Source organism: Sebastes fasciatus, chromosome 10, assembly GCF_043250625.1.
Source record: "Sebastes fasciatus isolate fSebFas1 chromosome 10, fSebFas1.pri, whole genome shotgun sequence".
NCBI lineage: Eukaryota > Metazoa > Chordata > Actinopteri > Perciformes > Sebastidae > Sebastes > Sebastes fasciatus.
In genome coordinates this window covers 11,520,279-11,543,273 of record NC_133804.1, presented here as the reverse complement: position 1 = coordinate 11,543,273, position 22,995 = coordinate 11,520,279, and the positions used below count along the sequence as shown (strand labels likewise).

Below are 22,995 nucleotides of genomic sequence, written 5' to 3'. Positions count from 1 at the left end.
TACTTCTTTCAGACACTGATTTTAGCATTTCCACTTTGAAACGTGTCTGGAATTTTTTAAATAAAAAAGGTCTTTATTCCATTTCCGCTGGCTCGGATGGCAGTCGCAGATATCAGTCGTAGCTCAAAGAATAAACAAAGGAGTGGAAAAAAAACATGATGCAGTTTTTTATAAAGACACAAAATAAGAGCGTGATGACATTCTGACTGAGTGAAGGGAAGTCTCAGGAACGTACTCTATAACCTTATACATTTTCTGGTTCGGTATGTTGAATAGTCACAGATGTCTGATCATGGACGAGAATAGTTTTCTAGTATTGTCAATACTGTCAACACACCAGTCTCAACATACTCCACTTGTGCACTGGTTGGTTAGTTTAGGGTTATATATGAAAGAACAGATAAGCAAAGCTATTTTTTTGAGTTTTCAGCCTTAATTGTGAGCAAATCCCTATAACTACATACTAAATAAACATTATCAGTAGCAAATTAATGGACAATATGGAATATTAAAATGGAATAAATGCAGCATTTGGTAATCTACACATGCTCTAACAGATCGCTATATAAGTTCTTATTTAAACTACTAAACTGCGAGGAACAGCATGCTGGTGGACACCATAGAAGGTAGGTTGCTTGAGTTGGGCATTATAGGTATTATAGGAATTGCTGGCCACTCCTCAGGTGACTGCCAGAGAAACTTGGACCTGTGTGACCACCTACATGGAATTGACAGCTCGTCTCTTGCCGTGAGTGATGTCGTCCGCAGGGTTGTTTTTTTGCATCCATGTAATGCCAATCTTCGTGATTCGTCAGCTCCTGGATCTCGGCCAACCGGGTGTCAACAAACAACTCGTTAAGCTCCGTCTTCAGCACCTGAGCCAACCGGGCGCCACTTATAACGTCACACCGTTCTAGCCGCGGAATTGACCGCTGCTTTTTTTGGGTGCCACCCTAGGTCTTCCTGCAAAGAATGCGACCTCAATCCGTCCATCAGGGCTCTCTGTGACTGGATAAGCAACTGAGCACTCTCTGATGCAATGCAAAAGACACAAATGTCTCTCTTGTTTTTCTGACGTGTCATGTCGTGTTTGGGCTCAAATAGCATCGTGGCAGTGATGTACTCTTGGGGTCAGGTGACCCCGCTCGCCAGGTCTGCCGTGCGTGTAGAAGAGAGCCTTGGATATGGATAGTCCCACTGTCTTTTTCTTGTCCCACATATGTTGGATCAAGATCTAAGCTTGGTTGGTAAAGGGGACAATATACCCTAAGGGGTCATATTAGCTAGCTAAAGTCTTGTTGATACTCTGCATGGTAAGATACGTAAGATAACATGTCCATTGGAAAATGCCAATGCGAGCTGAGTGTGGATTCATGGGTCTGCTGGTGGTCCCCAAATGGGACCTTCATCCTAGCCCTCTGCAGTGTGTGCAGCCGTGGCTTCAGGACTGAAACCTGGGTTGAGTTTAACTCCTGCTCTGTCTGGTGTTGAATCCCTCAGCTGATCATCAGCCTTGCTTCCATAATCTCTCTCCTCATGTCATCGTCGCTCCTATACAAGTCATACCTGTCGCTGGTCAGCTGTCCGATGGCATGGCAATGATGGCGATGATTCTCACGGCATAAAAACATTTTCTCTTTGAACGTCCTGGATGGGATCCCACTGATCCACCACTGATGGGTGCACTGGAAACTGAAGGGTCCTCATCATCTGATTCACTAGCTTCAAAATGTAGAGTGTGTGACCTGGTGGGTGACGAACTGCATTACCTCTCAATGAGGCCGTAGCCTGCTAAATAACTGGGATATCTACAGATATTGGGTCTTGAACGGACTGTAGGCTCCTCTGCAGGCTCATCTTGATTATGCTGATTACTAGGAAACATCTTCACTGTGATAATCCCCAATATGTGACTTAAAGGACCAATCCAAAGAAAGACGGAGGACCTCTATAACCTTTACATTATCTGGTTTAGTATATTGAATAGCCAACATGATTTGTATTGAATACTGTCACCACACCACCACCACCAAAAGAACAGCTAAGCAAAGCTATAAACCAAGAATATTCAGTCTAAAGTAAATAAACCCTAATAATAAGTAAATCTACATATCTACAAAATGACTACATAAACATTATCAGCAGCAAATTAATTGACAACTCAAAATTTTTATATTTAAATAAATGACAGCAGTTACTCTCATTAACAGCATTTGGAAAATGTGAAATATTAGAATGGAATAAATGCAGTATTTGTTAAACTACACAATAGATCACAACCTATACTACTACTGGTGTGACAGCATACTAAACATTGTTAGTCTTCTAAAAGCAGATAATAAAACATATAGTTAGCATTAGAAAGGTTTGGCACTTACAAACTGCACGTACAAAAAGCAACAACTAAGAGTCACGGAAATGCTCCAACCTGATTGGTAGACACTGAAAGGTGATTATTTAGACTGACAGAGGCCAGTGAACATTCGTATCAGGGAATCTAAGAGCTTTTTTATGAGATTTAGTTATTATTGGAAATAATAAAGCATTATGTACAACAGCACTCGTGCAGATTTATTGACATTCAGTGCTGGCTGCTGCCGAATGTTTAACGCTATCACAAAAAAGGAAATTTGCTGTTCTCTGTCAGAGTATAGGGACAATATTCCTACACTTTACACACATTACACATGATTTAGTATATAACTATCCTACCTGTTCATAAAAACAGACTTTATGAAGTTCATTCTGTACAGAGTTGGCTTCATATTGTGTGTATTTTTTGCAGAGATGCATTTAAAAACCACAGCAAGAGGGACATTTAAAAACCACAGCAAGAGGGACATTTAAAAACCACAGCAAGAGGGACATTTAAAAACCACAGTAAGAGGGACATTTAAAAACCACAGTAAGAGCTGCAGAAAATATTTGGAAACCCGAACAATCCCCCCCCCCCAGCCATTTAGGTCCAGGGAGCCAGGCAGAGCTGTGTAATGAAATGTAAACACACCCAAGATGCCCTCATTAATGAGATGGTCCTGTGCTCAGAAGGGAATGTGATGTGAATATGAGGGTCAGACTGCAGCTGAACATTTCCAGGGATGTTGCTAGTGGAAAAAACATGGCGCCTTCAGCAGTGGAGAGGGATGAGGGGGTACAATAATGTCTTAGGCTACATCCACACTAATAGATTTTCATTTTAAAACAAGAACGACGTCCGTACATGCGAGCGTTTTTGCACCGTTTTAGAATTACATCTTTGTGAACTTCACAATAGTTGTGCAGAACAAACCCACAAACCGAGCCCGTAGGACTGATAACACCGCTCGCAAATTGCTCGAATAATAGCTTGCCTCTTGCGCATGCAGGCAGTAGTAGCATTATAAAATGCAGGATTTAACACAACAGTTGCTAGCATAGACAACAAGGTCAGCTACGCCTGTAATTCATTATCCATGTTGAATTAACCACTGGTAGTCGCACGCTAATCCCGGCTGATGTTTGTTTTCTTCCGGAAAAGTGCCACGTGATAGGGGTGTGACGAATCACGCTCGCTAGCGGGTGAAATTCAATCATAGATTCGCGCTCGTTTTGGAACGATGTCGAATGTCCTCTTGGCATTTCGCCTCACTATATTTGTTTTTCCGGTGCTGTCTCCGTCATTTCCGTAGCTTCCTCTTGGATGCGCGCTTACAATCTGGCACCTAGTTGTTTTTATAGAGGTTGACGCCCAGAAACGGCCTGAACACAGCAGAATGAGAAAATCCAGGCAGAGGGCTGCTGGGTCTCTGCAGATACAGACACCGCCGCACACTTCTAGTGTGGCATAAGTGATGATTGAGAGGGATTTTTTTTGTTTGTATGAGTCTATACATTGTTTTTTTAGGGAAAATCCTACTCAGTCTGCCTTTAAAGAACAATATGGCGATTTGGACTCAAAAGGCTAAAATGCAGCATGGCGTACCTTCTGTTAAAGTGTTTTTCTACTGTCTTTTTATTCAGTTAATCCATTTAAATATTAGTTAAAGTGTAAAAAAGCATATCTTTTGCAAAATAAATACTTGAATTAAATAACCTTAGAGATCAAATATCCTGGTCTGAAATATCTCAGGGAACTACTTGAAACTGATTATTTGATCAAGGCTCACCGCCAATATTCAGGTTTTACAAGAGCTTAACTACATCCAGGCGCTGTCAGCAGCACTACAGGATATCCACACATTTCTCCCTCCATCCAGTCACCCCTCTCAGTCTTCCGCGCGATGCCATCAAATATGACATCTTTTCTTCAATGTGTCACGCATATCACTGCGGTCCATGGGTATGATGGTGGGCCGTGGAACAAGCGTGTCAGAAAGATTCACAGTGGAGGGAGATGGCAAAAATGAAAGTGACACCTCTTCCTGCTGTGTGTCACTCGTTCTGAAAGAGATTTGGGATGTGGAGGCTGTGGAGACGTGTTTGTTACGGGGAGAAAAAAAAAAAAAGCAGGGCTCCGGGGCCTGCTTATAATGAGTCAGATGAGAAAAGCGGCCTATTCCTGGCTTTCTATTTAGTATGCCTGTGTGTAGGAGTACGTATGTACATGTGTATGTATATGTGTGCATTTGCATCTGGGTGCCCATGCTGGCATCTGTGTAGGATGTCTTGAGTTGAGTGACAGTTCACCTCTGTAAGCGCATGTGAGTGTGGGAACGTGCCCGGGGGCTCTTGGGGTCCGCGAGTGTGAAAAGCAGCGGGTGAATGGGCCCTTGTGCACGGAGATGAATGGAGCTCCGGATGAGGGTGATACTCATCAGCTGGCTCTTATGACTTGCCACTTCCTCCAGAAGCAAGCCCTCCCACCACTCACACACACACAAACACACACACACACACACACACACTTGCTGGCACCTGCCTAAAGAGCAGGAGAACAGGGGCAGGAGGTTGGGGGAGGTTGTGTGGACTAGGGCAAAGGTGAAAAAAGAGAAAACAAAGAGGAGAGAGATGGAAAAAACATAATGGAGACATTGAATGTTAATGGCGAAGTTATTCATTTTATTTCCCGCCTGTGGAGTCATTGGGGAAGTAATGACGGTGGCAACGCTGTCGGCATAATGTGAGACAGGATACTGGAGCTAATTTGCATTTCTGTGTCTTCTCTCTTCCGCTCACATACACAAACCATCATGGAGTGGTAGAACACCTGTATTTTTAGCTTTTATTATTATGCATCATGGCTCTTTTTCTACACGTGCCCTTGTTTTCACATTCTAAGCGAAAACGCTTGCTGGACCGGCTCATTTTACATGTTTCCAGTGGTTAAAAATAACTGCCAGGGATTCTGTGTGTGTGTGTGTACATGGAGAATATTAGTCACTGTTCCCCCTCAGTTAGATATCACATTATCATAATCTGCCATTGACTTGGTTTGTAATAAGGACGTCACCGAATCGCTAGCTTCATGTCAAATCCCCCGCAGGCTCATGCCTATATTATCTACTTTTCTCTTTGATATCCTCCGTGTGTGTGTGGTGAGATTTAGGTTAAGCTTTTGGCTATTTTTGGGCTGCGGGATATTGCACCTAGCAACAAAATGTAACGTTTCAGACTGTGGAATTGTTGAATTAGATGCACATTTAGCTTCACGAGTCACTAACTCGCATTTGATTTTGTGTCCAGTTCAGCCGTCCTGATAATAAACCTTTCATTAAGACTAATTAGTGTTCATGGAAAAGACGATTTGGGTTGTCACTGGGATGTATAGGCAGCAGTATCTCCCTGGGTCTCTGTGGGTCGGTTAAAGAGGACTGGAAGAGGATCTATGAGGCAGCCATGATCAATGAACTGAGCACCGCACAAAGGCCTGCCCAGCCGATCAATACTGCACAGATGAGAGGAGGAGGGGAGGGCGGGGGGTGCTTCCTTCCCTTCAGGCAGGCCTAGAGGACAGATATGAATTGCTGTTGGGTGATGACTATAGGTCTATGTCACAGAGAGAGTTTACAGGTAGAGGTCAAGTACAGGGGTGGTCGAACGTTTATCATAAATCAAGACTATAATGTCAGTGGTGCCAGTGATATTCACTGTCAATAATGAGTATAAACTAGGGCTGTCAAAGTTAACATGCTAATAACGCGTTAAACGCAAATTCATTTTAACGCCACTAATTTCTGTAACACATTAACGCAACTTGCAATTTTTAGGTTGTAGCAGGTTCAGCGAGCTGATATCAAATGAAACTAGAAAACCTAAATAATCTATTGGTACCAACCGTGTCATACTAGCTTGTTGTCAAGGAGGTTAAATAACGATCCAAACTTACACTAAATTTTGGGGAGGAAAAACTGTCATGGCCATTTTCAAAGGGGTCCTTTGACCTCTGACCTCAAGATATGTGAATGAAAACGGGTTCTATGGGTACCCACGAGTCTTCCCTTTACAAACATGCCCACTTTATGATAATCACATGCAATTTGGGGCAAGTCATAGTCAAGTCAGCACACTGACACACTGACAGCTGCTGTTGCCTGTTGGGCTGCAGTTTGCCATGTTATGATTTGAGCATATTTCTTTATGCTAAATACAGTACCTGTGAGGGTTTCCGGGCAATTTGTCATTGTTTTGTTTTGTTAATTGATTTCCAGTAATAAATATATGCATACATTTGCTTAAAGCAAGCATATTTGTCATTTTGAACCGATAAAAAATGTGTGATGAATTTGCAATTAATTGCGATTAATCATGGACAATCATGTAATTAATCATTATTAAATATTTAATCGATTGACAGCCCTACCATAAATGTTATAGTTATAGCAATATTTTATGGTGCTGGATGTATTTATTTAATAATTTATGAAATTGGATGGTGCAAGGCTGCAAGTTTTGCTTTAAGATCCCAAAGAAACAGGATGTGATGTCACAGGTCTGATGTAGATCATCAGGAAATGAGCAAAGCAATGCTGTAGGTTTTAGTCTGATAGTGTAACGTTCGATTCAACTATGGACACCGGTAGAATAAATCACTCAATAAGAAACATCAAGACAGAACGCTGGGTGTTTGCAATGGAAGAAAGTGTGTGGATGTTTTCTTTTCCACACCATGCCAAGTTGCAAGTCTGAGTTTCTGAAATACATTTTTAAATGTATCACTAGCAGTGGCTTCGGTGGCTATGACTGAGAGGCAGAGTGAATATTTACAGACTGGTGCAAGGGTGACTCAACATGAAAGGGTAATTGCGGGTTATTACAATTTATTTTTGTAGTTTTGCCCATCGTTCTTATCAGTAATAATATCATTGTACTCATCAAGTTAATTGCAAATTTAATCTGGGAACGCTGCGTCATCCATAAAAAGAAGTCCGACAGCAAAAAACATGACCAGCCAGGTTAACGGAACAGATTTGAATGAGTAAATTAATGAAAATTGTAAAAACTATTCCCCAAACTGACTCCCTGATTCAACTTTGACATACCATACACCAGGTGTATTCACCTCAATGGTGGGTTATGACCACGTCAACCAAAGAGGGATATTTTTTTCCTGCTTTAATCAAATTGTTTGAGTCCGTCTACTGCAACATTCACCTGGCTTTTTTTCCCTCATCAGAATACTTTTTCGCTCTGACTGCTAAACAGAAATGTGTGCGAGCATGTGAGACTGCTTTGTGAAGTTCTGTGGTCACACACTTGCACTCGTACAATAGCTAACAAGAGACAGAGCTCGAGCAGATGCATTTTAATGTATTATTCAGTACGGCACATCCAATGCTATCACTTCACAGAGTTATGAGCATAAATATGTAATAATAACTCAGCAGGAGAGAAAAAGACAATTGAACTGACTCTGTTAAGCACTGTAATGCTTAAAAATACTTCTCTGCCAGGAGAAACTAAAAAAGTATTTCTCATATTCACCCTTTTTGCTCCAATCTTTCCCCACCCTATCAGGGCAAACAACACCCCAGAAAGGAGAGCCTCAGCTGGGGTGTGAGTGTTAAGAAGAAGAGGGTGGGGGGTTGGAGGTTAAGCTGCATTTCAGACCTGCTGGCTTGTGTCACCGAGGCTCTGGGGTGTTGTATTCTATTGTGTAGCTACTGTGTCAGTCATTGAGGTACAGCTGTGGTGACTGACTTCCACAGTGCATGCATGTTCAGAAGGATTACCCAGCGTTCAATGCGTTATTGAAAAAGGCGGACGAATAGCAGATCACCGCTCCCTCCTGACTGTCCGCGACATGACAGTTATTTGTCGAAGAGAAAAACGAAGAGAATGGGGGGTAGAAGAAAAAGGGAAAAAAATAAAAGAAACTGATGGTTGTTCTCTTGGGCTAGAGTCTGGCAGGTGCTGGTTTGATGAATGAGAAGGCTTGGATTTTTTTGCTCCGGAGCGCCAGGGATAGAGAATGGCCCATAGCAATCAATGTAGATCAGCCAAAACTGCTCCCCGAGCAGCCGAGTGATAGAGTGAGGGAGCAGAAGGGGGATAGAGATTGTTTCTGTGTGTTGTGTGCGCCTTGCAAAAAGAAAGGAAGAGGAATGGGGCAGAGGGTGAGGGGAAGAGAGAAAATGGTTAGGAAGGAGAAAAATAAGCAACCTGTCATTTAATCTCCTCACCCACCATATGATCGGTTTCTAAGAACCACATAAAAGTTACCCCGACGGCCATCCAGTGCCCTGAGGTTTGAGAATTCGTTTGTCCTCATCACACATCCACTATTCATTCACCACAAAAACACGCACACTTCACTGACGACTGCGTCTGCTCCGTTTTCTATTTGCTCCCCTCATTGTCTTTCTAAGCCTGCTCCGAATCCTTCTCTGTATTCATACTGGCCTCACCAAGTATTTAAAACAAATCTGTCGTCTCTGGAGGTAATGGCAGCTGGGACGTGGAGGTCTGAGCCGAGACGTGTGGGGCTGGCAATTAGAAAACAATGTGTTCGCCGATGAGGACCAGGAATCGTTGCTGCGGGGTGGAGGGGACGAGCGCCGGATGGTGGCAGCTGTCATGTTTTCGCGGCGAAGACAGAAGCGAGACCCTCTTTGGTCACACAGTACATCTCAGGAGCTTCTGTGTACTTTAATGAGGAACAAAGCCTACAAGCATATTAAACACTGTGACATAGTGTAACTGCTCTTACAGTGACAGCACGAGACTGCTGTTTGTGTGCGTGATGCTCGCGGTAATAAGTGACTTGCCTTGCCACGGCATCAGACCTGTAACAGTTGCTGAAAGTTGTGGAAGCAAACTAGACAAAAAAACAATTGATTAGAGAATAAGAAAATGTATATTATGAGACAATATAAATGTGTCTATCACAACAGACTTTAATATCTGTGGGTCTATTAGACTTTTGAGGCTAATGTTGCAAATCAGTGAGCAGGACTAATGCAAGATGATATTGGATTTATGCTGCATATAATTGACTTTTCACTAAGTTAGCCACTTAGTTACTGTTGCTATGCCTGTCAAGCTTTTTTGTTCTTGCACAGGACATAGTTTACAATAATAACTGGCAGATTTACTTGAAATTTACCCTTTCCTAAGCCCCGCCCCCCCGTTGCTACTCCGTCAAGCTGTCAGAGCTACCACGGAGCCCACACTGTCACGAACTGCATAAATATCTTGCTAATTTTTGGAGAAAAAGGGAAAAATGATTTTGGAGAGAAGCAGACAGAAGACAGGTCTACAATATGTGTTTGAAGGATACAGTATATTAAGATTTTAAACTGACTCAGCAGCGAAAAACAGGTTAAAAAGATAAAGATAGAAGCTAAAGCCTACAGATCACAGTGTATAAGTGAACCATCGTCACGTGGCGATCGAGACGGAAGGCAAAGAAATTAAGGAACAACACTGTTCCTGTAAAGCCGGGTAGGTCTTTATTCGCTGTTGCATGTATATACATTCAGTATACCTTAGCTCCAAATCCACAAAACCATCCTGAAAATGAAGAAAATCGGAAACGATGGAGCAGAGCTGGATAGTTGTCGGATCCTGGTCAGAGCTAGCCGATGCTCCGCTATGATTGGCCAGTCTGCGTTCAAGGGGCGGGACTAAACAAAGGGTCAATTCTAGGACATTTTTGAAACAAAGGGTCCTTGACTTCAGACAAAGGTGGACAAAAGCAGGCTGCTCAATTCTAGCTGGTGGCCGTCAATTTTTTTCCCCTGAAAAACATTTTCCTTATTATTGTTAGCTCCATGAGAGTTTTTGACTCGTTTTGAAAGGAGAACCCTTTAAGAGACTTAAATCCTCTAAGTTAGTAATGCTACTTGGCTTTGGAAATAATAATATGTTGCATTACTAGGTAGTAAGCTAGGTAGCCGTACAACTTATATTATAGCAGATAAACACACTGTTTAATTAATTTTGTACACTTTTGCTCTTGTGTTTTTGGTTTTGGAAAGGCTAAAAAAAAAAGACAACACCCTTGCACACCATTTCAACCTGAAAAGCAATCCAGAGATTGGCAGGCCTGCAGTGCCTGGTTACGGTTGCTAAGCTATGTTTGGACATTTGCTGCTCAGGGGGAGCAAACTGTCAATTCTTACATGAATAGGATGAAGTACCTTTGTCAAATGTTTAATTCACTGTGTTAACCAAAAGACACTCCTGTCTGGTCATTACATCTATACACAGTTTCTCAAGTGACTGAACATAAATTGACAACAATAATCAATTATTCATTCATCAAGCAAAAGTGATAAATGTTAGCTTCTCAAAAGAAAGCTGCTTTTATTTAAAGACGTTTAATTATGATGAAATATGATGATAATTGTTCAGTATTCTATTATATTGGATAGATTTTTCAGATTAGTTGCCAAAAGAATCAGCAGATTATCAGCAATAACAGTAATTGTTACTTGCAGCTCTAGTTAGTTGTTGTAAGAAAATGAATGCAATGTTTTTCTGGGTGTTTTCATAGATTCTGCTCAAGTCTATTATGAAAACTTCATTTCCCAGCGGCTCGGCAGGAATTTGTTGAAGCAGTTCCTAATGAATTAGCATGCCGGTTGTGCGTTTGCCTCTTCTTGCTCCAACATATCTACCTCCATCACTTCGTCTGTCAGAGGAAGTGTGTGAGCGGGACTGTCCCCCTGCACCTGTCCACACTGATACACAGATGGGGAGATAATTGCTAGGGGATGATTGTTAAGGAGATAATTGGAGTTTCCATACCCCCTGACAGGAGTTGGTCTGGACTGGGTTTCTGACCCGCTGCCCAGGTAAGCATTTATTCAGCGGGCGGCAGGGCTCTGCAGCAAACCAGATTGGAAACGTGGTGAGAAACAGCAAGGAGGAAGAGACAATGGCCTAGCGTGAAAGAGGTTAGAGACTGAGACACAGGAAGCGAGAGAGATGTGCTCGGAGCTGAGGGGAGTGCTCTCACACCCTCGATTACCCATTTAATGAGGCGACGCGGCGCCATTGTTTTATTACTTAGAGGAAATAGGAGAAATCTAGATTTCGCCGTGTGGTCCCTGTGTTTCCCACTGCTAGGCTGGCATCTGTTCCCTCTGTTCGCAGCAGTCTCCCTATCATCTCCTCTCTCAGACACTAATGCTTCTGTTTCTTCTCCTCTCCTGATCTGCCTTCTGTCTGCCCTCACCTACATTTTCAAGACACGCTTGCTTTTTGGCTCATCCTTATTAACCTTCCATTACCCCCGTTTCGACTAATGTAATCTCTCATGAGTATCCAACGCTTCCCGCCATTAATCTAAGATCTATTTGGCTGGTCAGCCGCTCTGATCACTGCTATTCCCAGCGGTGGAAGCTTAAGAGTTTAAAGTAGTCCTGTCTGCCATCTTTCTCTATTTTCTCTCCATCTTCGCTTCACCTCCTCATCTGTCTTTTCTTCCCTTTCTCTATTATTGTGCCTCACTTTTTTTTTTTCCACACACACCACCAGTAACAACAGTGACATAAACACAATTTTATTGCTCTAGCAGAGGCAGTAAATCTCCCTTAAGCTTGAGGAGCTAAAGCTGTTTATACCGGGGGATAGCAAGCGCACCTCTCTGGGGCGTAACTCTCCATGGGGCACATGGATGCTCTAGAGAGGTAGGAAGGCAGTGAGCCAAAGCCCACCCCCTCCTAAAAAAAACCTTAAACCTGTTTTGCATTTCTTGACATGGAATTACAGAGTATGCATGGATGAAATAATCTCTTAGGTAGTAGCCTACATTGACACATTATCATGGAATGAATCATTTTCCGAGCAGATTTCAAGTCGTTTGTTGGAGATCTCAGAGAAAAATGTCCTTTCAGTAAAACCCTCCTACTCAGTCATGTGTGGAGATATTCATACAGATCCATGTCGGTGCTGCGTTTCGGTCCCCTGGGTCCCTGTCCTCTGAATAGAAGGAGATGTATTGCGCTGTGTAGGGCTGAACGATTTATCGCATTCAAATCGACACCGCCTAACGCTCCACGCGACATTTGGGAATGAGAGTAGAAGAAAACGACTTGTAAAATACCACGCCATGTACAAGCTTAGATGCAATCCACATGAGTGCATATTACATCGCTATAAGAGTAGCATAGCTCCTTTGGGGAACAGCTCATTATGTCGCGAGTGTGTGGTCGAGCGAGAGAGAGAGAGTGTGACGTGAATGCGCTGAGAGCAGACTGGTGTTGCCGATCGGAGCATAAGAACAATTTGCAGTGGTAGTTAATGTAGAGTGTGGGTTTCAGTTTGTTTTCAGTCCTCGAGACCCGATTAAAGTCCCCATGTCTTGCTTCCCAGTTTCTGGGTGAAGTGGCGACAGTCTTGGCCGGAGGCATTATGTTGTCCATCCGTTTATCCCATTCTCGGGAACGTGATATCTCAGAACGCCTGGAGGAAGGTCGACTTGGATGAACTGATTAGATTTCGGTGGTCAAAGGTCACTGTGACCTCACAAAACATGTGGCCATAATCCAATAACTCATATGCTAATTATGACAATATCACACAAATGTCTAATTGGATCAAATTGATGGCATTTTGGACAGACATTAATTTAAACTGCAACTTGGAACTTAAAAAAAAAAAAAAAAAATCACATGATGAATCACAATCTCAATAATGGTCAACAAAAAAATGTTTCGCAATTAATTGAGGCATTTTGTGATTCTCGCAATGTCATTAGATCACGCGAGATTACGCGATCACATATCACACGAAAATCCATCTTGTCAGGCTTCAAGTGATGCGGTTGTGTCCGGCCAACCAGATCACAGCGTTCTGTGAGGAGCTGCTGGCATCTACGGGCGTGGCTTAGGTGTGCGAGACCATAGTGTGAGATGACACTGAGCGACTGTTCGTTCTATACAACAATGGCAGCTCCTGAAGAGGTCAGTGTAGATGCTGCAATAGCATCAGTTATATCAGAACTGGAGAGTATATCTTCATTGAAAGAAGAGCAAAGAACGCCACTGAAGGCGACGTTTTCGCTCTTCTCCTGACTGGCATCGGCAGGAGTTTGATTGACAGATGGTTCATCCAATCACCTGCTAAGTATTTTTTTGAAAGAGCCTGCCCTTTTTCCCAAACAGTATCCGATGACGGCTTCTCAGATGGTTCTGTGTAACAAACCATCTGGCGAATCGGGTTACCCCCACCCAACACCTGAAGGATTCCTCACAAGCTGTGTGCGAGACGCGAGACATATTTTTTGGGTTGAGGAGTGCAACAGGGAGCATGTGCAGGTCCTGAATGCATGCGTAGGTGCCCGCGTGTGAATCGGATATCGACTTCCTTTGCCCTGCCTCTCATTAAGGTAGCTGATTAGCTCTCCAGAAGATGGATGGGACGAGAGGGACCACAACATGCTCTCTGTTTTTATTACACACATCATCTGACAGTTATTAGCCATGGGTGGCTGAGTGGAGGATGATTGTGTGCGTCTTCCAGTGTCTAGTGTCAGATGTGTTTATCTCCCCTCAAAGTGCTCTATGGTTGATTTAGCGACCCTTCACCCTTATGGAGGTGGTGTATATCACCGCCTGATGTGACAGACACCTCCCTGCTCCTGTCATCCCTCTTATCTTTCGAAAGGATACTTTAAACCAAGTATGGAAAATATAGTACAGCGTACCTTGTGAATATATGACTCTTAACCAGTCGAGTAAAGGAAATGGGGAATGACATGCAACAAAGGTGCCCAAGCAGACACGATCCAGGGACCTTCAGGTTTCACAGTCAGCACCATAACCCTTTAGGCCCACAGCTGCAATGGTTAATATAAACACCTATAAGAGTAGTTTGGCAGCACAGGGATGGGCTTCATGCTGAAATCCTTTTGTGCTGAAAGATTTGTGATAAAACATTTTACATCATGGTGTACCTTGATAGAATATAATTCATCAACAAACAATTGATTAATATTCAAGAAGTTGATTGATAGATTAGTTATTTTTGATAATCAATTATCAAGCAACAGGTCCACAGCCATTTTAGCTGCTCTGTGAGGCTGCACTTAGGTACAGCAATTCTTTCAGCAAAATGATAATGCAAGGCCAATGTTGATATTAAGGTATAATGTTTACCATGTTCACCATCTTAGATGAGCATATTAGCATGCTAACATCTGCTAAATAGCACCAAACACACAAAGTACAGGTGAGGAGGATGGGAATGTCATTTGTTTTGCACATAATTGGGGAGGATATACTTTGACCTGCTGGTGGCGCTACAGGAAAAGTCAGATGGCTTCATCGGCTGCGCACCATGAATGTCTCTATACAATTTCATAGCATGTTGAGATTCAGTCTGGACACACCGACAGACTAGCATTACCATCCCTAGACCATGACCAACATGTTCTCATCCCAACACCTCACATACCGCCGCTTTGTCACGCCCCTTGGTGTCACTTGATTTTCAGCATCAAAACCACTATAGTTAGGTTTAGGAAAGAAATACACGGTTGGGCTCAAAACTACTACGTTTGTACAGTGAAAATGACACTGAACGTTGTGAACATGGGACACATACAAACAGCCGATTGTAACGTGACGCACGGGACTCAAACAGCGGCCTCCTGGATGAAAGCCTTGTGTTTGTTAGACCCATCCACCTCCCCTCCCGCCCACCTGATGTGTGTCTTTTCACTCTTTAAGCTATGTCACCACAATCCTGGCGCACTTTCTCGGAGCGTTTAATGTTGCCGCTTTACATTAGAGTTAATGGAACTCCCGGGCTCGTTTCATACCGGCGCTAAAGTGTGCCTTGTGCAGAGGTACCGAACGCCGACAGCCGTGACGAAGCCTAGGTATTTAACGCCCTGGGAATGAGAACGGGCTGCCATGCCGCTAGAATGGCTAAACAACAAAATGTTATGAATTCTCTGGTTCCAGCTTCTCAGATGTGAGGATTTGCTGTTTTCCTCTCTTTTATATCATGATTATATCTCTGGATTTTGGACTGGTGATCGAAAAAAAACATTTTATTGACTAAGTGTTTAATTGAACACACAAAAAAATCGGATTAACTGATGATGGATAATAATATAATAATAATAATATAAAATATGTTTTATATGATATAGTGTCTTCCCATTTTGCTATCATTTTATCTTTGTTGTTTCCCATTTTGCTATCATTTTAGAGCGAAAAAGCAAACAGACTTGACCTCCTCAGGCATCAGTGTGAAATCTGCGGTCTCGTGGTGTTAAGGTGACATTGGATGAACAACATAAACCTGGGTGTAGTAGTAGGATTGAGGCTCACTGAATGAAGGTGGTGTGTGTGACTCTGGGAGTCAATCTGGCAGGGTTATGCTGAGGTGGAGGAAAGCTGAGCTGGATTCAGCTGCTCACTCTTCCATTCCACGCTCTTTGTTCATCGATGCCCAGAGGGGGGAGAAAAAACAACAACATGATTTCTTTGGACTGTCACGGTACAAAATACACGGAACAGAGAAAGGTATATAGTTGATCAGTGGATAAGATGGGCTTCTTAATTGGATGTCCTATTTTGTGGAGTCCCCTGACATGTCAGTCTTCAGTAGTGAGGCTCTTTTTTTTTTTTTTTAAAAAGACCTTTACGGATGGCTGAACATGAACCCTCCAATCAGTACGCTCTCTCCAGCTGAACCCAGCTTCCTGCTGTGAAATTCCTTCTGTACCGCTGACCTTAATGTTGCACAGGATAATGGCATGCAAGTCCCAGGGGAGGAAAATAGTAGAAGCCCCGTGTTCCTTCTGTGTGGGTTTGTGGAGGCGTATAATGTATGTAACATCCTTATCAGAATTTGTGGTTTGCATGCGGTCACGGTAAACCCATGAGTCCGGGGAACATGTGTTTACCGAGCCAACGCGCTCGAAAGACGTTCCTCATATTGATTCTGGCAAACCTGGTTGTGGCTTCCCCTAAAAATACATTTGAAGAATTGTTTTGCGACTGCACCCGGTACAATTCAATTCAACCGTATTGATTTTTTTGACATATCGAGCAATGCAGAGCGATTGAAAAAAGAATCACACACACCCACACAAAGGAGCTGCTCTGCAATAACACAATCCTACACGGGTTAGTGTGCAGCTCCAGTGGAGCAGCTGGGAGGCAGGTATCATGCACAAGGGCACCTTGACAACAGTTTTCCATCAAAAAATTACCTGTGTTTACATTAGGGCTGTCAATCGATTAAAATATTTAATCATGATTAATCGCATGATGTCTATAGTTAATCATGATTAATCGCACATTTTTTTATCTGTTCAAAATGTACCTTAAAGGAAGATTTGTCAAGTATTTAATACTCTAAATATGCTTGCTTTTTACAAATGTATGTATGTATTTATTAATATGCTCAAATCATAACATTGCAAACTCAAGCCCAACAGGCAACAACAGCTGTCAGCGTGTCAGTGTGCTGACTTGACTTCATTCACATATCCTGAGGTCAGAGGTCAGAGGTCAAGGGACCCCTTTGAAAATAGCGAGACCAGTTTTTCCTCACCAAAATTTAGCATAGGCTTGGAGCATTATTTAGCCGCCTTCTTGACAAGCTAGAATGACCTGGTTGGTACAAATGGATTCCTTATGTTAACATATATCATACAACCTAAAAATTGCAAGTTGCGTTCATGCGTTAAAGACATTAGTGACGTTAACTTTGACAGCCATAGTTTACATAGTGCCCATTCAAATGGTCTCACTTTAATATCAGGATAATTTCCCCATCAACAACTCTCATGATGACTCTCAACGTCACATGATGTTCAGGCTGCAAACTAAGCGGGGCCGTATGAAGGATGCAGCGTTGCCTACCTCCCTCTAGCATCACCCATCCCCATCATCCACAACTTCAGATGCAAGAACAACTGTCACTAACCTCTTTGTGCAGCCGGCGCAGACACATCTGTCATTTGATATTTGGCTCATGCTAAGCAGAGGAACAGCTGCAGGGCACAGGAAACAGAGAACAGTGAAGACAGTAGCTGCGTGAGTCGTCTCTGACAGCTCCTCCTGTTGTGCGAGTACCAGTCCCTTCAGGATTTGAGTTTTTCCCTCTCTTTTCCTGCGGCTCGAAACTCTTTGACCACGCCAAATGCAAATCAGCTTATTGTTCATTCATAGGAAAAGTTTAGGAGGGGTGAAAATATAACATCAGCAGACAGTTCCAGTGAGCTTTTCCTGCATCATCTGTATGCGTAATGCTGAGGAGTTCTGTTGACTCGGTTTGTTTTGAGCGTAAATAGAAATGCGATGCTGTGGAAAATGGGCTGCAAATCTTCCATTATTTCAGAAATTATCTGAGGATTTTGCAAAGCCAAGTCAGTTTTGCAAATTTGCTAATTCCTTGAGGGGGAACCTAATTATGACAAAATGTCCAAACACTCACAATTCCCACTTCATCTTCCAAAAGTCCTTTAGCGACTCTGAGCTATACTGTAATCCCTGCCAGAGAAACAGACCGTTGCCTGGGCAACCTCAGCTCTGCCGCCATGGCAGCTGTAACTGTGGCGAGGAGACACGGAGTGCCAGGGTGGACAGGTGTTGCTGGGGTCTTCGAGATCACTTTGGGTCTCTCGGCCCTGCCTCCAATGTCGTTACACATGTGGAGCGGCGCTAACAAGCCCCTCGTACACAAACACTACATTTCAATGCGCCGCTCCTCTATACTGCTATCAGAACAGGACCGCTGAGTTACACTAATATTCTGTGTCATGCTCTTGTCGAATTAGACGAGCACATGCTTCTCTTGCCAGCTCGGAGCAGGAGGTCCGTGCCACATGGCTGTTTCCTTTTTGTCAGACACGCATACTGTAGGTATGAGAAATGACTCATATTCAGTGAAACATGGTAACCTGCTGCAGGGCAGCGTAATGGGACACTGCACAAAAAGTCAAACAAGCTCTCATTACCTTTCATCCAGGCAGAACATGGAGGCCACCGCTGAAATTGGTCCTAGAAAATTGTAAGGGGGGAAATTTAATGTGTGCTAGTGGAAAGCAATAGCTGGGAGAGTGTCGATTTAATAGCGACGGCGTGTGCAGACCATGAAGGAAAGATAGTTCTGTTACTGAGTCAGTCAGTGTGGCGAGGCTCAAAATGTCTATTTCAGGGCTTGCTTTAAGTAGGGTGAGTCACCAGGCTTTTGGAGCACTAGAGACTGCATATGTGTGTGTGTGTTCATGCGTGCGTACACATGTATTTTTATGTGATACCGTTGAATTTCTCACTCTCCCCTCTATCTCCGTCACACACACGTGCCTGCCCGGCGGGTGCAGGTCTGTGACGGGTTAGGCGTTTTGGGTACGGGCCATCCTCTCTCTGTCTTGCCCTCAGCTCCTAGCGGCGAGCTGGCCCTCGCGTGAGGACAAGCAGCAATCTGTTTGGTAAATACTGAGATAAGTAAGGCCCGGGCCACCGCCGTGGCAGAAAATAGCCCAGGCCAGACCTGCGAGGGCAAAGATAGCCCGCTATGCTGCAAGCATGGAGAGGACATACCTTCCAAAAGACAACGCTGTGAACATAAATTAGCTATTTTAAGATATTAGAGGGTGTGAAGGAAGTCAGAGTGACAAACAGACAATGGAGAGACTGGGGGGAAAGCAAATGAGAGATGCAAACCGCCTCCTGTTGCCAGTAAAATGTCAATGGAACCCTGGGGATGCATTGATTAACCTCTCTCCTCCTAATCTGCCTTCACCCGCTGCACCTCTCACTGAAGGCTAACACACAGACTGGTGGTGTACAGACGGACAAACTGGCCAGCTCTGTAAAAACATGCCACAGAGTAGTTGAAAGGAGGCAAGGACAAGGCTATTAGAGCTATTTTCAATTGGAAATTCAAAAGCACTCTGCGGTGACTCAGGTTTTAATTGCGACCAATGATAAATATCTCTTATTCTCTCTCTTTTCAGATTTGTTTTCCCTTTCTTAACGTCAGACATAGCTTCTTTTCATGCATTTGGGTATCTAGGTGATACCATGAAAACAAAAGCGCGACGAGAGCTTCCATACTAGAATTTAGTTTAATTCAGTTTAGCTCGATTCAGTTCATTAAATAATTAATTCAATACAGGGCTGCACGATTATGAGAAAAATATGTAATTGCGATTATTTTGACTCATATTGCAATTGCAATATGATTTGCGATATTAGATGGAATGATCATTTTTACATCCTTTTTTCCCATTTTCATAGATAAACATATTAAACTGATTATGGTGTAATTTTTGCGGGGATCTGTACCAAACAAAGATGTTTTCTTAAGTCTGTAGATTATGATGAGTAGGCCAGGACATCTCTGCAGCACGACACATTTCACCTTTAACAAATATTGCAATTTTAACAAATACTGCTTTTTGAAAATTACAGTAGGCCATTTTGCGATTTCGATAAAATCTTGATTAATTGTGCAGCCCTAGCTGCCACTACCGACTATTTCCATTATCAGTTAATTGATTAATTATAATAAAAAAATAGTGGAACTGAACATTGTAATTTCCCAGAGGCAACGGGGATGTCTTCAAATAGCTTTTTTCTGTTTGACCAAAAGTCCAAAACTCAAAAGTGTTCAATTCACTGTAATGTTAGATGGGGAAAAGCAGCAAATCTCCATATTGGAAAAGCTTGAATTGATTGTCTAATTGATTATTTGACTAATCGTTTTAGCTTCAATTCAATATGTCTTTGTGTTTCCCACATGAGGAAACCTGTAGAACATAATTTAAAGTACAAACAGTACAAGACTACATCGAATGTAGGTGTCATGTAGCAATAAGAGACAAGACGGTACAGATAATCAGATCATTTGAGTGTAAATTGGTTTATGCAGTTTATGTTTTTTATGCAATCAGAACAGTGGGTTCTGCATTTGCAGTTATTACAGTCTCTGTAACATCCAACATCATAGCACTGCTTTGAGAGGGCACATCTCTTTGCAAATGAAATAAAATATTGACTGAGTTAATATTTGCATGTAAACTATTAATTAAAAACAAATACAGTGTTTTTGAGAATTGATACAATATCACAAAACATAATATCGCAATGCTCGATATTTCAGATATTTTCTTACACCCCTATTACTTTCAGGGGTTCTTCTCAGTTTAATACAAATATTCCATAATCCTCTAATTGGTCCAGAGTCTAATTCTCTCCATGTCCCATCTCCCTGTTTTCTCTTGTTCTCTCTGGCAGTTTGTTCCCAGTTCTCCAAAGGTGTGTACGCCATCATCGGCCTGTATGACAGGAAGACGGTCAACATGCTCATGTCCTTCTGCGGAGCGCTGCACGTCTGCTTCGTCACGCCGTCCTTCCCCATCGAGACGGCCAACCAGTTTGTCATCCAGCTGAGGCCCGAGCTCCAGGACGCTCTGGTGGGAGTGATCGACCACTACAAATGGAACAAGTTTGTCTACATGTACAGCTCTGACTCCGGTAGGAACCTAAGAACTATTTAATTTCACACACACCATAATATATATTTGGCATAATCATTTTTGGTGGACACCTTTTTTTTGCTACATCATTATAAAAAAACAACAACATGTGACTGTGAAGTGGGCTAAGACACTTGGAGTATACATGTAGGTCATTCTCTAAAATATTTCATATAAAGGTTTTCAGTTATATACAGATACTTATTTTAAATGGCTTATCATCCTCATTCATGTTTGAATACCAACATTTTTCACCACAGGATTAAAAAAAAAAAATGCAGTTAAAGTACACACACATGGTTAGAGGCAAAACCAGTCGTTAAACCAACTACCATTAGTCGTCTTCATATTGCCATGGCGACAGCAATGGGGTCAATCGTAGCCATTGTGCAGCAATGAGCAGCCATCAGAAGATGTTTTTTCAGTCCACCGTCTTTGTGCAGACGGAGAACGCTGAAAAGAGACATTGACCTGCACAAATGAGCAGATAAATGGAACAAAAGATTAAGCTTCTTATTAAGCGGTCCTCAGCAGTAACCCGTGTTGCAACAGTGCCTTTGTCAGTAGCATGCGAAAGTGCTGTAGCATACAATTTAAACATCTTAATAACATTCCTGCAGAAATAAAGTGGCCCACCTGTCCCCCTCCTCCTCTCCCTCCCCTCTCTAGTCAATCAGCTATACCCTTCCCATAATGCCGTGCCATCTGTCCCAGGTGTTGTGGGTTTTAGAGCATGACTATGAAGGGTGTAATTTCTTTTACTTTTCTTTTTATCGGTGTTTTCAGGTTAAAGAAAGTAAAGAAAAGAACAAGGGTTGGTATGAGCTACACGTTGGTACAGAGCAGGGTTTTTCAACTCTCCAGACAATAGGTTGCATCCCTTACACTAAGTAGTCAATTCTTTCCAGTATTTTATTGTATTGATCAAATCGTAGTCTTAAGGAGAAGGTCAATTTCTCCATACAGTGTATTTCATTGACAATTGCAATCCAATCGACCTTTCATGACGGGTTTGCCTGCAGTAAACACTTCCGCGTGATGGCTTTCTTGCTCGCAACTAACAGTACTTTATAGAGATATTCATTCAGAGTATGTGAAGGATTTTTCCCAGGTACAATATGACAAAAGAGAAATCAACTTCTATCCCAAAAAAATTTCCTTATTTCTTTGGCAACACGAATGGATTTGACAGCAGCCCCAAAATATAAAAAAATGATCTGCCATTGGTTTACCTACCACACTACTTCCAACATTCATCCTTTTCCCGAGAATCCCACTACATGAATTTAAATTTCTGAGTCACAAAATATCGTACTGATTTATATTCTTCCAGCTGAATTCCCGCCAGGATCTTGAGTTGCTAGTTCTGGCCTGACTCTCCCAAACATCACTCCAATCATCCTCAGATATCTCCAGGCCTGATTCCCTCTCCCATTTCTGTTTCACCACGACAGTAGAATAATTAGGGCTGTCAATAAACTGTCAATTAAAATCGCACATTTTTTATCTGTACAAAATGTACCTTAAAGGGAGATTTGTCAAGTATTTAATACTCTTATCAACATGGGAGTGGGCAAATATGCTTGCTTTATACAAATGTATGTATATATTTATTATTGGATATCAATTAACAACACAAAACAATAACAAATATTGTCCAGAAACCCTCACAGGTACTGCATTTAGCATAAAACATATATGCTCAAATCATAACATGGCAAACTCAAGCCCAACAGGCAACAACAGCTGTCAGTGTGTCAGTGTGCTGACTTGACTATGACTTGCCCCAAACTGCATGTGATTATCATAAAGTGGGCATGTCTGTAAAGGGGAGACTCGTGGGTACCCATAGAACCCATTTACATTCACATATCTTCAGGTCAGAGGTCAAGAGACCCCTTTGAAAATGGCCATGCCAGTTTTTCCTCACCAAAATTTTGCGTAAGTTTGGAGCGTTATTTAACCTCCTTCGCGACAAGCTAGTATGACATGGTTGGTACTAATGGATTCCTTAGGTTTTCTGTTTCATATGATACCAGTATCATCGGTCAAGCTTTAAAACTGAGTCCGCTACAACCTCTGAAAGATTGATTGCGTTAATGTGTTAAAGAAATTAGTGGCGCTAAAAC

At 42.4% G+C, this 22,995-nt stretch overlaps 1 protein-coding gene across 4 annotated transcripts in view; it reads left to right on the top strand.

Annotated features, from left to right (window-relative positions):
* The window catches only part of gria1a (glutamate receptor, ionotropic, AMPA 1a), a 92,546-nt gene that overhangs the window by 1,865 nt on the left and 67,686 nt on the right, over positions 1 to 22,995 (top strand). For all 4 annotated transcript variants that reach the window (XM_074648083.1, XM_074648082.1, XM_074648086.1 and 1 more), the window contains exon 3: positions 20,625 to 20,864. In XM_074648083.1, the coding sequence (XP_074504184.1) occupies positions 20,625 to 20,864 (240 nt within the window). The remainder of the gene's footprint in view (positions 1 to 20,624; positions 20,865 to 22,995) is intronic.